At 40.4% G+C, this 15,730-nt stretch overlaps 1 protein-coding gene across 3 annotated transcripts in view; it reads left to right on the forward strand.

The window, feature by feature from the left end:
* The window catches only part of MYH15 (myosin heavy chain 15), a 45,676-nt gene that overhangs the window by 10,235 nt on the left and 19,711 nt on the right, over window positions 1–15,730 (forward strand). For 2 of the 3 annotated variants that reach the window (XM_050332389.1, XM_050332391.1), the window contains 18 exons: window positions 139–202; window positions 295–393; window positions 2,237–2,340; window positions 2,772–2,910; window positions 3,420–3,538; window positions 4,622–4,771; window positions 5,658–5,828; window positions 6,871–7,050; window positions 8,320–8,452; window positions 10,237–10,304; window positions 11,295–11,382; window positions 11,612–11,729; window positions 12,020–12,143; window positions 12,793–12,929; window positions 13,310–13,565; window positions 13,983–14,225; window positions 14,820–14,996; window positions 15,507–15,652. In XM_050332389.1, coding sequence (XP_050188346.1) covers window positions 139–202; window positions 295–393; window positions 2,237–2,340; window positions 2,772–2,910; window positions 3,420–3,538; window positions 4,622–4,771; window positions 5,658–5,828; window positions 6,871–7,050; window positions 8,320–8,452; window positions 10,237–10,304; window positions 11,295–11,382; window positions 11,612–11,729; window positions 12,020–12,143; window positions 12,793–12,929; window positions 13,310–13,565; window positions 13,983–14,225; window positions 14,820–14,996; window positions 15,507–15,652 — 2,516 coding nt within the window. Of the gene's footprint in view, window positions 1–138; window positions 203–294; window positions 394–2,236; window positions 2,341–2,771; window positions 2,911–3,419; window positions 3,539–4,621; window positions 4,772–5,657; window positions 5,829–6,870; window positions 7,051–8,319; window positions 8,453–8,843; window positions 8,853–10,236; window positions 10,305–11,294; window positions 11,383–11,611; window positions 11,730–12,019; window positions 12,144–12,792; window positions 12,930–13,309; window positions 13,566–13,982; window positions 14,226–14,819; window positions 14,997–15,506; window positions 15,653–15,730 lie in introns of all 3 variants that reach the window. The other variant, XM_050332390.1, reaches the window with a different exon arrangement.

Raw genomic sequence — 15,730 nt, forward strand, 5'->3', positions numbered from 1 at the left:
TTGAAAATCCGCCTGTGCAAATCCAAGGAGTTGGCATAAACTGATTCTTTGGGCCAAATGATTGCCATCAAGCAGCATCCTTTGTTTCCCTTTGTGTATACTATATGCACTAATTAGAATATTCTTCTTGTGAATTAGGGTAAATTTATCCGAATCCATTTTGGAACTACAGGCAAGCTGTCATCTGCTGATATTGAGATCTGTAAGCAGAACACTCTCTCCTTTTTAAAAACACAATTGCTCATCTGAAAGCTCCAAGAGCCTTTCTCACTGAATTTTCCTTTGTGCAACTAGATTTATTGGAGAAATCCCGAGTGATTTTCCAACAACCCGGGGAAAGAGACTATCACATCTTCTACCAAATCCTGTCAGGAAAGAAACCAGAGCTACTAGGTAAGCATCATGGGGGTCCGAGGCCTTTAAGAACCAACTTTCAACTGAATGGACAGTGCATAAGGAGAGGCTGGGGGCAAAGTCATGTGCAGAAAGGCCGCTACGCTTCTACTTGATGAAACTGAACTTCCACTGTCAAATGCAATCTTTTAGAGATGCTGTTCCAATGGCAGCAACAGAGACCATTTTTCTAAAGTCTAAGACTTTTAAAACATAGCGTTATAAAGGCAAAAAGTGTCACACTGGGTTTCTGTAATCCAAGTTCTCAAAACATCTGGAAAATGCTATGCCTCCAAAAGCATTTGTGGTGATAAAACTTTAATTATCCAGATTTTCACATATGAGAAGATCTGCTTATAGGTCCAAGAAGAAAAGGTAGTTTCCTCTTTCTGCCCCAAGTGGCAAAACTGGCATCCCAGCATGTTGTGTAGCAGGAGAAAATACTCAAAGCTGCCTGCTGCTGATTATGTGGTGATTACCCCTTTCAAGATTCCCCTGCCTAAATGGGGTCCCACAGACCCACTGCAGAAGGGCAGAGAGCAGCTGAGGTCTCTGCTGCTATCTCCTAATGCTTTGAATAAAACCTTCCCTCGTTACATGTGGTTTGCTGACTTCAATTTGTGCTCTGAAGGAACACATTCTATGAAATACATTGTGGAGTCACGTTACTGCTCCTCTAAACTCCCACTACACCATAGCAATCATGATCTCTTTTGAAGTCTTATTATCCTGACAGTGCATGGTCAAGTCCCTAACATTCTTAGCTTTACTTGGCCTAATTAGTGACAATTATATTACAGGAAAGATTTCAAGGAAGCTTTGCACTGAGATTCCTGTGAGAATCCCTGTGCTGGGAAAATATGCTTTTTCTCATAAGCTATCTGTATACTCCACAACAGCACACACCTTTCTGGCCAGCAAGAGCAAGTCTGCAGGCTCTTGAAGAGGCTGAAACCAATAAGGACTTCTGTTTTGTAGACAAGAAATGTATGTGCTTGTATATAAACATATACATATCTAAATATGGATAAGTATAAATATCAACAAGTATAGACAGGTATAAATGGAGATAAATGAATATATAACATAGTGACTACATAGCAAAGTAAGATAGGCTTGTAGACAATAAGATTTTATATAAACATATATTGATAGACATATTTACGTGCATACATGCATATCTGGACATGTAAGAATGTGTGCATGTATACAAAAGATTGAAATCTAGACCAAACATTGTTCTGCTGAACGTGGGAGAAACTTTCTGATGATTTAAGGAAGCAGATCTCTGCCTGTAGTTTTGGAGCCAGATAGCTTTCTAGAAAATAACTCTGCATTTTGGGGTTTTGATGTGAAGGCAAAGGAAAGAGAAAAGAGAGAGCAAGCCATATTCAGACTTTTATTTATCAAAATGAAAGTCTCTACTGCAAAGAGTGATGGAAGGCACTATTTTGTGAGTCTGTTATAAAAAAGGGGAAACTATGCACATCCTTCTTGTCTTGGATCATACTTCTCTCTACTTAGATGGTATTTTTACCCCTGCAGGCACACAAGGCAGAAAGTAGGGCTATACAGGAAATTATGAACTCAATATACTGCAATACATGTTTAATAGATGTGTATGCAGTATTCCCATATTCTTTTTATTCATGCTTTCTCTAAGTCTTCATCTTCAGACTAGAACAGTAGAGTTGGTTGCTGCCCTGCAGCTGTTAAGTAAAAAACCCCAACAAAACAGCCCAGTTGTGCAGAGCAAAATGTATGTTACTGTTGATTTTTTGATCTCCATCTTTGAGGTTAACCTGAATGGATGGCAGTTTTGACCTTGGCGGTTCTTTTACAGATATGCTACTGATATCTACCAACCCATACGATTACCACTTTTGCTCCCAAGGAGTAGTTACAGTGGACAACTTGGATGATGGAGAAGAATTGTTGGCAACAGATGTAAGCCTGCATGGATTTGACTCTGGGTTCTGTAGATCGGGTGCATGTGGGGAGGAAAATCGCTGAGAGGAGCCTAACTTCTGTCACTGGAACTACTAAAGAGAAAACAGAAATGGGTGTTAATTTTATTCAGATTATGAGAACATGAGGCCTGGTAGACTATTATGCTTTTGAATCTGGCCTAACTCCATGCAATGCCCATGGGCACAACCTTCTTATAATTTTGATTTATAAAATGCTGGATAAGGGGAACTCTTCCCCTGTTCCCCAGCCACTGCTGGGTCTTCAGGGTGTTCCAGGGGCTGCTTTGGGTGATAAGACACTTTGACAAGATAGTAACATCTGCCAGCAAAGGTAGATTGTGAGACTGCGAACACACCATTGCTTTTGAGTAGGGAAGTGAAAAAAATACCTGTGTTTCCTTTTCACAGCAAGCCATGGACATCTTGGGATTTGTGCCCGATGAGAAGTCTGGTTCCTACAAGCTCACAGGTGCCATCATGCACTTTGGGAATATGAAATTCAAACAAAGACCCAGAGAAGAGCAGGCAGAGGCTGATGGCACTGAAAGTAAGAATAACACCCAAAATTACTCCTCACCTTCAGCACTCTAGCATGTATCAGGCAGTGTGCTGAGGAAGCAGCAGCCTGTTTGCGTTGTTCTTGCACACTGTAGCTCCTGCTCAACCAAGAGTGCTGTGCTTTATTTCTAGCAGGCTTGGTGAGGGGTGGGTAACCTTACTCAGCAGAGGGTGAACACACACAGTCAGAATAGCAGGATGGCTGTAAAATGTTGCTGCCTTAGTTTTCTCTTTCACGTGTGGAGGTCGGTTTTCTTTACTTTCTCTTGCACCTCAGGGTGTAGATACATTCTTTTCCCTAAATCTGAAGAGTTTCTTAAGTGTGATTCTTGCAGCAATGGGGGTATAGTTAGATGACCTTCTCTACCACAAGGGAGAGTACAGGCACACCTAACACAAATCATTAAAAGGCCAAGGTCTTTATCTAATTTCTCTTTGGAAGTGGAGGTACTTTTTTTTAAGTTTAAAGCCTGTTGAAACCTTGTTTCTCTTGACCAGGTGCTGACAAAGCTGCCTACCTGATGGGAATCAACTCCTCAGATCTGATTAAGGGTTTGTTGCACCCTAGAGTGAAAGTTGGCAACGAGTATGTGACCAAAGGTCAGAGTGTTGAACAGGTAAGGAGAAGCTCTCAGGATATTTGGAAACCTGTCCTGCAAGCCTTGAGAATTCATCTATTAGATCTTACAGAAACAGAAAACTGCTAGAAATACTAACATGAGCCTCTAGTACCTGTTCTCATTTTATATCCCCAAACTTGGTGGAATAGACAGTGAAAGTGAGGGAAACTGGTAAAGAGACTGATAAAGGAATAGTGGCCAGCACTGCTTTTGATAGGATTGTTTTTCTGATGTGTAAGTAGCAGCCACTCTAGGAAACCAGGTGCAGTAAAACCACATGGGTATTTATATCTAATTCTGGATGGGAATAGTTACCTGGAAGAGTTGAACCATGGATTATTTATTCACTCATCACTCATTCATTACTAATGTAATTTTAAACTCTGTGTGACCTCAATCAGCTAAAGGCAATATTCACTTAAAGGTATCTCTTAATTTAGGGGGGAAAAAAAGTCCGTGGGTTAGCACTGCTGCAGCTATAGAAGATACTGCAGCATTTTGGTTACAGTGAAAGTTGTTTTTTGAAGACAGGCTGTGATACTAGCTGAGAAACTACAAAACTGCTGCAGAGAGGTCTGTCCTAATGGTGTAGTTGTACATAGCCTAAAGAAGAGACTGTAGGCAGACTTTTCCTATTGCTCATGCTATTACATCCCTCAAAAATTAGAAGTAAATGGCAATGAGCAACTTGAGCACAGACCTCACCCCCCATTCTGGCAGTTGCTCTGGACATCATGGCTGGCATCCGGTGTGTGAGCTTTCTGATACCTAATTCCAGAAGTATGTAAGGTATTAAAACATTTGCAACTTGCTGTCCAGCTGATTCTGAAGAGGTGCTTTAGGAGCACTTTATATACATGTTAGTATACACACATATAAATAGCAATAACTTGAAAAAAAATTCAGCAGATAATAGGAGAAGTTGTGTGTTGTATTAAGTATGCCCTGGTGATTATAAGAACCATTGTGAAATTTCATTTAAACTGTAAGCAGACATTGAAACAGGCTACTGCACTGAAATCCTTGTCTTCCACAGTGGATTTTGTCTCACACAGTGGTATTTTGAAACGTGTATTTTAGGTTTTGTATGCTGTTGGTGCCTTATCTAAGGCAGTGTATGATCGAATGTTCAAATGGCTGGTGGTCCGTATCAACAAGACCTTGGACACTAAGCTGCCAAGACAGTTCTTCATTGGAGTCCTGGATATTGCTGGGTTTGAAATCTTTGATGTGAGTAGTAACGTGTGAGGACTTGGTGGAAGGACATGAAAGATGTCAAACGATAGCTCTTGGGTGGGTATTCCTATTTCTAAATGAACAGGAGGCAAAGTGCTGAGAAAGCCATAAAGCAAATAGTGTATAGGATTTTAAATGCTTTTTTTTTCCATGAACAAATGTAAAAAACACTCAGCATTTAGCACAGCTGGACTCGCCAACAGTTCCTGGGGACAACATCTCACATGCTTTGGGCTGTTTTTAGGTGAATATATTGTTCCCATTCTTTCTTTTTTAGAGAAAGCATCTTTTATAGGGTATGATATTCCTTCCTCTTTGTATCTCAATATAAGATATATCTTCATCTCACTGTAAGAAAGATTTTACACTGGGAACAATCATGCACTGAAACCATCTCCCCAGGGCTTGGTAGAGCCCCCTTCACTGGAGGTTTTCACCAGACCATAGCTCAGGGTTTCCTTCCAATCTGGGTTGTTCTGTTCTATCACTGTTGCACAGGACTGTATGTGAGAAAGGAGTGTCACAACTCCTGTTTCTCGGAATCCATTCCTGAAGATAAGTGCTTAATGCTGTTGCTGCCACATGTTGCTCTCCCTACGTGCAGAGCAAAAAACTCGTTGGCTCTGCTTTACCAGACTGGTGTGTCACGCTGCTGAAGGAAAGGCATGTGCATCCTGAGAGACCTGAACAAATGTGGGCTGCTGGCTGCCTGCTATTGAACTGCCTCCTCCTTTGCCTTTGGTCTTATGCTCAGTGGTTTCTCAATCAGCTACTGTTTAGAAGGTTTTAGATGTAAACAGTTTCCTTCTTGCTGTTCCACCAAGCTCTTACCACAGTTAACTGCAATGCAAATGCTTCTCTTTTTCATCTCTTTCTGCAGTTTAACAGCTTTGAGCAATTGTGCATCAATTACACTAATGAGAAACTGCAGCAGTTTTTCAATCATCACATGTTTGTCCTGGAGCAAGAAGAGTATAAGAAGGAAGGCATTGAGTGGGTATTCATTGATTTTGGCATGGACCTGCAGGCCTGCATTGATCTAATTGAGAAGGTATGTGCAGTGCTAAGGAGTACTTATTGAACTGGTTTTATTCATGATGCTCCCTTTGATATGTCCTCACAGCCCAGTGAACAGAGTAGGATAAACAGCAGGACAAGTTTCTTGCCTTGCTACACACAGTACAGAATTAAAGGAAAATCAGTATTTGTGGCTGCTTGGTTTTGCCTCTGTAAGCCTGCCTTCCAGAGCAAACAGTAACCACAAGCTGTAATTGGTAATTTGTACAGCTGTGTAACCTTCTCTGATTTGCACTTTTGTCTTTCTCTGTCCCTGCTGTTCTTCCTTTTAGCTTGTTCCACATATACTTAACATCAAACCTGTCAGCTTCTCAGGGCAAATGCCGTGCTTCAGTCTCATGCCCTGTACCTCTCCCTGTGAGGCTCCTGATTCTCACATTACATGCTGATGTACAAAATGCTTTGTGCTCTTTCTGCCCTGGAAAGGGTAGAAACCTCTCACCACTTCCCCAGCATCGGATATGCCTTTCCTTTTCCCTCCTTTGTGAGTGTAATGTGGTCCTGGTGGGGACAGCTGTCCCTAACTGTATCTCCCTTTGTGTCTCTCTGCCATGTTTTTTATGGCACAGCATCTATTCCTGCTGATCTGAAAGGAAACATGAAATTTTGCATTTTGCACTATCAGGATGTTTGGAAGAGCTGGAGTAGAAAGGCTGATTATTAAGTGTTCTACTTAATTACTTTCTTCTCCAGGGCCAGGATATCTGTGCATGATTGTGGTCCCTCATAAAAAATCTGTCCACTGCTAGGAAGTTAGTTCATCTTTTCCTGAAACAAGAATGATAAAATGCCAGTTGGCCCAATTGCCCTGAAAGGTAGACCAAAACCTTTCTGCAAGCCATCATAAGGCCTCCTAAGGCACAGCTGACATACTGAATAGTGAAGGGTTTCCTCCTCAGGATGAGAAAAAAATTTGCAGGCTTAAAATTCCATCAGATAAAACTCACAAGCTGCACACAGCTACTGAAAGCAGGCAGCCTAAACATTTTCCAACAAAGATGCTCCTCAATCCACAGCCATTGGGAATCCTGTCTATCCTTGAAGAGGAATGCATGTTCCCAAAAGCTACAGATATGACGTTCAAATCCAAACTCTACGACAACCATCTTGGCAAGTCACCTAATTTACAGAAGCCCAGACCTGACAAGAAGAGGAAGTACGAAGCTCACTTTGAACTCCTTCATTATGCTGGTGCAGTAAGTTCCTCTGCTGCTCTGTTTAGAGGCTTTCCAGGTGGGGTTTGGCCATAGCACACAACAAGAGAGGGTGGGAAGGATGAAGAGGGGAAGAAAGGAACAGTGAGGAGTAAAAGCAGGGATCTACTCTCTCTGCACAAGTGTCACAGCACAGTTAGATGCCACCAGAACATCTGGCCTTTGAATGCACAGATAGAATAATAAAAATTGAGGAAGTCTAACAGTGCTTTTGCTGAAAATATGGCTTGCTCTTTTCATTTTTCCTATAGTCAGATTAAGATTAGTGATTAAACAACAGCAACAGCATTTAACTCTTCACCTTGGTTTCCTGGACAAATGAACTGATAAATTTCTGCCTAACTCTAGGGGGATTTAAAAAAAGAAAAAAAAACCCGAAAGATCTGATATCAGTTTTTACTCATGTTAGGACCACTGTGTCAAAGTAGCAAAAGGAAGAGTGGTTAACTCTGCTGTAAGGGTTTAATTAACAGGTCTGCTGAACAAGTGAACAACAATATAATTCAGTGCTGTGGTATCTGAGCCAAAACGTGCCCAGTTTCAAAGCTTAGTTTTCAGACCTGATAGGCAGGAAGAGTTCAAGAAGAGCATAAGACACTTTTTACAGATGATATGAAACCTCAGCTCAACAGAGCTGGAGTTTACCTGACGCTGTTAATTTCAAATTATAATTGAGCCATTAAGCTCATTTTTTATTTATTAAAAGAAATAATGCCCATCTTGGTCCTTATTGTAGTTGTTAATGTATTCAGCAAAGAAAATTAGAACTTCTATTCCCTTATGCTACTCATAATGGAACATATTTTCCCACTAAACAGAGCTGTGGTAAAGTCCTGGATTTAGATTTTTAATAATTATGTTTCTGTCAGAAAACCCTAACTATTCCAGCGTAGCATGCTATTTTGAAGTTAAATAATTAATTGTGTGCCTTATACTTCAGCACTTATTAGTAGGGTGTCTGGGCCACCGATGACATGGTATCCCTACAGCCACATGGAGTCCATGGGAAATGTAGGGACCGGACAGGTTGGAAGGGTGCATGAGATTCTGATGGTCATTATTAGGAAGAGAGGTTTGGGCATTAGGAAGCAGAGAACTGGAAGCGGAGTGATGAAAAGACCACTGGCAGCTGGTACTGCACTGAGCACAGCACTGCACAGGGAGTCACTGGCTTCAAGCCAAACCATAAAGAGCTCCTGGCTGCTCTGGCGAGGAACATTTGCAACCTCTGTTTTGTTTTCAATGCTGCAGGTTCCCTACAACATCATTGGATGGCTTGAGAAGAACAAAGACCCACTTAATGAAACCGTAGTAGGTATTTTCCAAAAGTCATCCAACAAACTCCTGGCAAGCTTGTTTGAAAGCTACGTTGGCGCTGACAGTGGTAAGCAGGAACAGCTCACATGGGTTTTCTTTGGTTTTTGGGATGTGTGCTCGGCAGCGAATTTCAGAAACAAAGCGATTCTCTCAAATGCAATTACCTCGATGTTAGATGAGGCAGTGATTAATTAGATGCACACAGCATCTGTAGGAGTTTGCCAGTAATAGCAAGGAGGCCATTAAGTCGGATAGTTTGAATGCGTAATATCTCTGAGCAATTTTGGCAAGGAGATCTGTGTGTTGTGAACACTCCAGTGGGAGTTTAGGCATGCAAGTATTCGGATATGCAGCCAAGTGTTGCACAAAAAATTGTGTACATAAAATGCCTCTGAACAAGAACAGCTCTTCTTTCCCATGCTATAATCCTCCTTGACACCCACACTGAAATAAATAAGAAATACCAAGTTTAGGAACGAGTTTTGGAATATTTTGTAGGATTAGTGGCAAGTAGACACTGAAGGTACAGGAACACCATTCCACATTGGCCAAAGTAGAAGACTTTGCAAATATGTCTTCCCTTTTGTTTGCTCTTGGTTTTTTGTTTGACAAGACTCATGTACATCCAAGAATGTATTTAACCTCTATCCTTTACATGGAACTGTTTTATTTATGACAAGGTGAGTAGTAAACATCCAGAAAATTGTTCTTAAGTAAATACCTGACATTCATTACAAAGATGTAGCTCTTATGTCCTGAAGTTGCAATCACTTACAGCCTGTTTTTTACTCACCTCATTTCAGTAGATGTTGTTGTCATGAATCATAAGACACTTCCTGAGGAAGCAAGCAGGCTGAAGACTTCATAATGGAATGAGATGGAGCTGAACATAAATAACAAAAATCCTGCCACTAGCAAATCCTTGCAAATTACTAACTGCCTATTTGCCTGTGGATATTCCTGTCTGTCAGAATACCACCTTGCTTTTCTTAAGTGTCAGGAGAAAGAAACAGCCTGTCCAGATTAGCCTTTTCCAGTCTCAGCAGTGTCACTTTCTGAAGGGGGAAAGGCTGTGGATAATTGCATCAAGCACATTGCACTCTCCACTTCTCCGTTTATGTTGACTATTGTTGACAGGTGACAGAATGCCAGACCTCCTGGGAATGATCTAATGGTCCACTGTTTAGAAAGCTGCAGCAACTGCTGTACATTTTGGGGTCATGTTTGAAACTTGTGAAACTTTGTAAAGGGCTTGTCAGAATCCAGCATTCCTTGGGAGGATCTGAGGGATTTTGACTTCCAAGCTTTAAGCATAATTCAGGGGATGCAAAGCTACTATATCTAAAATTACAAATATTTATTTCCCTCTGTACTAGACAAATTTTACTTGCACGAGGTCAGTGGCTGCATGGCAGACACGAGAGAATCAATGCCTATACAGTACAATGTACAGTATACATTTTCTGTAAGCATTATTTAAGTTTTTCTTTTTCTACATCATCTCACCCTATGGGGCTTTCAATGAACCACAGATTACTTTTGTTACAAGTTATTTTTCTGCCTTATTCATATTTATGGACTTTCTGCATGACACGAATGTGGTATAGATCTGAAATGCAAATGCAATCCAGAAAGCTTACAGCGATCTTTGACAAAAATCCTAAATACGGACAGAGAGCTGCAAATCTCTGAGGTATCACACGTGGTGTGCTCAATCAGAGCTATCAGGTCATGAGCTATGCCTTTCAGTCAAAGGGAGTAGCACTATTAAAATGGTCTGCCTGTTTCCCACATCCTGCCTGCACCCCTTAATGAGATACAGATTGTTTTATGTTCCTTTTTTCCCCTCAGGTGACCAGGGCGGGGAAAAGAAACGCAAGAAAGGTGCTTCTTTCCAAACAGTGTCATCGTTGCACAAGGTTTGTTTACCTCTTCTCACCTGATCATCTCAGTTAGGACAATGCTTTGAAGAAGAATGTTGAGGATTGTAATGGGCAAGAAAAACATTGAAATTCAAATGCTGGAATTTGATTTGGGGACTGGGTTATTGACCTTGGCTAAGGGAATATGCTGCTATTAAAATTTCAAGTGTCAGGGACTGCTCTGTTTCATCATCTTTGAACAATCAGGAGACTAAGCAGGTTTTTTTATTTTGTTTGAGAAAGTATCGTAAAACATTGCCAACAACCTTTATCGCCTATTTTGTAGATTACAGCTTCATACCTGCTTTTGGAACAGGAACTGATTACAACTAATTTGCTAGTGCCTATCTTATTACTGCTTGGAACTGGATCCTAAGGTTAAAGCAGTTGTGGTTGAATGAAGTGGCAGATAGTCTCTTTTTTCTTCAGTTATCCCCTTTTACTGGGATTGGCATGTGCTCCTGGTGCAAGCTGCCACTAGGATCATGCCTGTGGGAAAATGGGGCCTGTGATTCATCATTTTCACCATTTCTTATGGGTAACATTGAGGAAGCTGTAATGTAGGTAAACCTCAGATAGAAGGACACAGTTACCTTCCACTCATTATCTTATTTGGAGGTACTCCTCATGACCATGAGTGGAGAAGTGACGAGGCAAAAATGCAGCTGGCTTTACAGAAATGCTCCACAGGATGATACTGCATCTTGCTTGCTGTTCATCTTGGTTTTGACATTTCTAGGCTTCCAAGTAAAACATATGTCTTCTTAAGACTTTACCACAGCTGAGAGGAATCCTATAATAAAGTTACTTTGGTTTATTTGAACATATTTCGCTGTAATAATTTTGGCAAGCTTACAACTTTGTTGGAGATTTTTTAGAAATATGACCTTAGTTAACTTAACAAGCAACAAACCAAAGAGAGAAATAAGTGGCTGGAATCCCAGTAAACCAGTAAAGCTAATCATGTTTTTAATGTGTCTGTTCTAGGAAAATTTAAATAAGCTGATGACTAACCTAAAATCTACAGCCCCTCACTTTGTACGATGCATTATCCCCAATGAATCAAAAACTCCAGGTATGGAAAACACAGCAGTCTTATAATTTTAGTTTATTTAATTCTGTCATTCTATTACTTACTTCTAAATCACCAGACAGTACTTAAATACTGTCTGTGCTGTTCACCTATTTCAGTGGTGTTGCTCTTTCAGGAGATGGCGTCCCACATTTTCCTATTTCCTCAGGGAAATTAAGATGAAGCCCTATGGAGAAACTCAGCTTAATTTAGCCTTGGTTTTCCCTTGCAGGTGAAATGGATGCGTTCCTTGTCTTGCATCAGCTCCGCTGTAATGGTGTCCTGGAAGGCATCCGCATTTGCCGTAAGGGTTTCCCAAACAGGGTGCTTTATGCTGACTTCAAACAAAGGTAATGCAGAGCTGTGCTGTCTCCTGTCCTAATCCATCAGTCAAAATAGGCGAAGCATGTATTCTCATTTTTATTTGAGGTATTTTATTCCATTCAAGTCAATTTTTCATTCAATTTGCCTGAACATGGAAGGCGGAATTCTGCTCTTCCTTGTGTCTGGGTAGATGCAAAGTAGAAAATTACCCTGGGTGATTTTTTTTTTTTTTTTTTAAAGTTTTGGGGGAAGAGGGGAAAGAAAAACCAAAGGAGAATTAGCCCAATTTTGCTCATTGCTCATCTGTTATTAACAGGTACCGCATTCTGAATCCGGGTGCGATCCCAGAGGATAAGTTTGTGGATAGCAGAAAAGCTGCTGAAAAACTGATGGCATCTTTAGATGTTGACCATAACCAGTATCGTTTTGGACACACCAAGGTAACCAGAAAAGATCATCACTGCTTATGTAAAGAGAAAAATGATAAATCTAATATTTATTTTTCAGAATAGGACACTATGCAATTTCTGGTGGTGGTGATTAATGGAGACTTAATAATAAAAGAAACCATCAAAATAGCAGCAAAGTGATAGTAGGTTTTAAGCTGTTCTTGGAGGAACGTTATTTCTCTGGCTCAAGCTCCCACAAAGCTTTTATTACAGAAACACAAGTGGACGCAGCAGCAGCTGATGCTCTATGCCTCCCAGTAAAACAATAGCTTATTTAATATAATACATGTACATTCAAACATAGATGGACCACAAGATCAGCTGAAATGAGGCCATGTGCAATTCTAACATGATCCCATTAGCAGGGATTTCTGTGAGTCAGGAGTTGTGGTTCAGCTGACCTACTTAGAGCCCTGCCACAGCTGAAAGGTACTGTGGCAATAAAATAGTTTGGCCTATTCCAAACTGGGGAGATAAACCCCAGTTTTAAAACAACTCTGGAACTGTGCAATGCAGTCCCCGATGCAAGTAGTATTTGGCCCTCCGTACTTGTATAGTTTATAATGTGTCAACAAAAATACCATTCTGGACTATTTCAGTAAGGTCTGTTATGGTGAAATGACATCTGTGCATGTACCAGGTGTTCTTCAAGGCTGGTCTCCTGGGCCATCTAGAAGAGATGAGGGATGAGAGGCTTGCAAAAATCTTGACGATGATCCAGGCAAGAGCACGTGGCAGACTGATGAGGATTGAGTTTCAGAAGATAGTGGAGCGCAGGTATGAAGGCACCTCCTTAAATCTTAGCAGACAATAGTAATTACCATTTAATTATAAGTTGGATAGAGCCATTAATTACAGTCCCTGAGGCTATAGATAACCCTAAATTAAAGGCTTAAAGTGGATGTATGATGAAAATAACTGTATAAAATAAAACTGTATATTAGGTTGCCTGAAGCTCTGGTAAAAATCAGATTTCGAAATTTGTTGTGTCTCTGAAAATCTGGAGGAAGTTTTTCATATCTCTTGTAATCTAGTACAAGTTCCTAATATTGCTCAGAACAAAGCCATGAAACTGACTGAAAGTGGAAAAAAAAATATCTCACTTTTCCAATGCAGGCTGAGCTTCAGGGAATTTTATTTGTTTTCTCTTAAACCAGGGATGCTCTTCTTGTAATTCAGTGGAACATCCGTGCTTTTATGGCTGTCAAGAACTGGCCCTGGATGAAGCTTTTCTTTAAGATCAAACCTCTACTGAAGACTGCAGAAACAGAAAAGGAGATGGCCAATATGAAGGAAGAATTCTTGAAACTGAAGGAGGCCCTGGAAAAATCTGAAGCCCGGAGAAAGGAACTTGAAGAAAAGCAAGTTTCTTTAGTTCAGGAAAAAAATGATTTGCTTCTCCAGCTCCAAGCTGTGAGTAGACACATAGATTCATATACTTATTAGGTGTTCTTTGAAACTCAAGGGTTTACAGACCAGCGTATTAGTACAATTTAATTAAAAGAAGCTGTTGATCTCATCAGAGTCTTGCTAAAAATTAGAGTGGGTAGAAATCTCATGTTTTAGCTTATAACAAATGGTAAGAGGTTCTGTACAAGGCACTGTCCGTGGCAGTAAGAAATGGAAGTTCTCCCATATGCGACTAGTCATGTCACTATGGTCTCTTCCTGCTTCATTAATTACTTGTCTTCTGAAATCAAGACTAGGAAATTTTCCTTACGCTGCTCTGTAGCGTTGGATCAGGCTCTCTGATCACTTACAGGATAGGGAAAAAGAGAGGAAGAAAAAGGCCAGGCAGTGATTGCTGTCCTCGTTCTTGTGCCACACCAGGAGCAAGACACTCTGGCAGATGCTGAGGAACGATGCGACTTGTTGATTAAATCCAAGATTCAGCTGGAGGCCAAAGTCAAAGAACTGACAGAGCGGGTTGAGGATGAGGAAGAGATGAATTCTGAGCTGACTTCCAAGAAGAGAAAATTGGAAGATGAGTGCTCTGAGCTCAAGAAGGATATTGATGATCTTGAAATAACACTTGCAAAAGTAGAAAAAGAGAAGCATGCTACTGAAAACAAGGTACATTTAGAATTTCACCAAGTATTCACAAGATGTTGGGCATGGATTACCTTTCTGACAAGTGCTACTGGTCTTCTGATGGTTTTACACTGTTTGTAACACTGAAGAGTCAGTATATTCAGTTATTTGACCTTATAAAAATTGTTAACTCTGGGACTAAGTTTTTCTTTTTCTGAAGTGAGCTACAATTCAGCTAAAAAATTAAATCTATTTTGGGCATTTTTAAGTAAACAATTTTCTAATGTAACATAACCATGAATTTTTCCATCTCTCCTGCTTAGAGCCTGTAAATGTAAAGCTCATCTCCTGCTTCTCCCAGAAAGAATCAGAAGCTGGAGTCCATCACCATGAGAGTGACTCTGAAAAAAATTTATTACATTTGAAATAATGTACTACATTTACAACAAGCACTGCCACACATTGACTTCCTTGATGGCAATTTCAATCAAAAAGCCACAAGGTGCTAGGAGAGGAAACATCCTTTTTTTTCCTTTGTTTTCCTGCTTACAAGTTCAGAACAGACAGTCATTTGACCCATGTTGTGATAACCCCTTCCTTCAAAATCTTACAAATACGTCTTCCTTTCTCACACAGGTCAAAAATCTGACAGAAGAAATGGCAACACTTGATGAGAATATCAGCAAACTTACTAAGGAGAAAAAGTCCTTGCAGGAAGCTCATCAGCAAGTTCTAGATGACCTACAAGCAGAGGAGGACAAAGTCAACACACTGAGCAAAGCTAAAGTGAAACTGGAACAGCAAGTGGATGATGTAAGCTGGCTCTGCCTTCATGTTTCACCAGGCTTGTTTGTCCACCACTTAGCAGTTTTCGTGAGAATGAAAGGTTGCAAAGCTTTGAAAGGTATTCCTGTCATTTAAGAAATGTAGTCCTTGTATTGCCTGTAAAAAGTATAATTACAGGAATACTATAACATTTATTTGTGTAGTTCAGCCTCTGAAAGGATTGCAATAACATGGGAAAATCCACCCAGTTTGCACTTGCAAAATAACTGTCATAAGTCAAACAGAACTTTGCTACTAAGAGAATTGTACTGCTTGCACAACTGTAAAGCATGGACTAACCTTTTTGTTCTATTTCTTTAGTCCACATGCCCACTGGCCGCTAGGGAAAAAAAAAAAAAAAAGTAAAATGATGCTTGTGGTTAAAGTACTTCTGCTTCACAGCTTGATAGAGCTCAGCACAGAACTGGGCACAGCATACATCTGAGTGTTGTAAACCATCTGTTTCAATATTTTTACTGAGTGACTTTGTTCCTAAAGCTTGAGGGATCACTGGAACAAGAGAAGAAAGTGAGGATGGATCTAGAAAGGGCAAAACGCAAACTGGAAGGGGATTTGAAGCTGACCCAAGAGAGCGTCATGGACTTGGAGAACGATAAGCTGCAGATGGAAGAAAAGCTGAAAAAGTAAGAAGCTGATGCTGCTGTACAAAATAAAGCAGCACAGTTACCATTCTTATTTCGGAGCCTTCAGGTGTGTCATCC

This window comes from Myiozetetes cayanensis, unplaced genomic scaffold (assembly GCF_022539395.1).
Source record: "Myiozetetes cayanensis isolate MyiCay16 unplaced genomic scaffold, myiCay2020 scf5-8, whole genome shotgun sequence".
Lineage (NCBI taxonomy): Eukaryota > Metazoa > Chordata > Aves > Passeriformes > Tyrannidae > Myiozetetes > Myiozetetes cayanensis.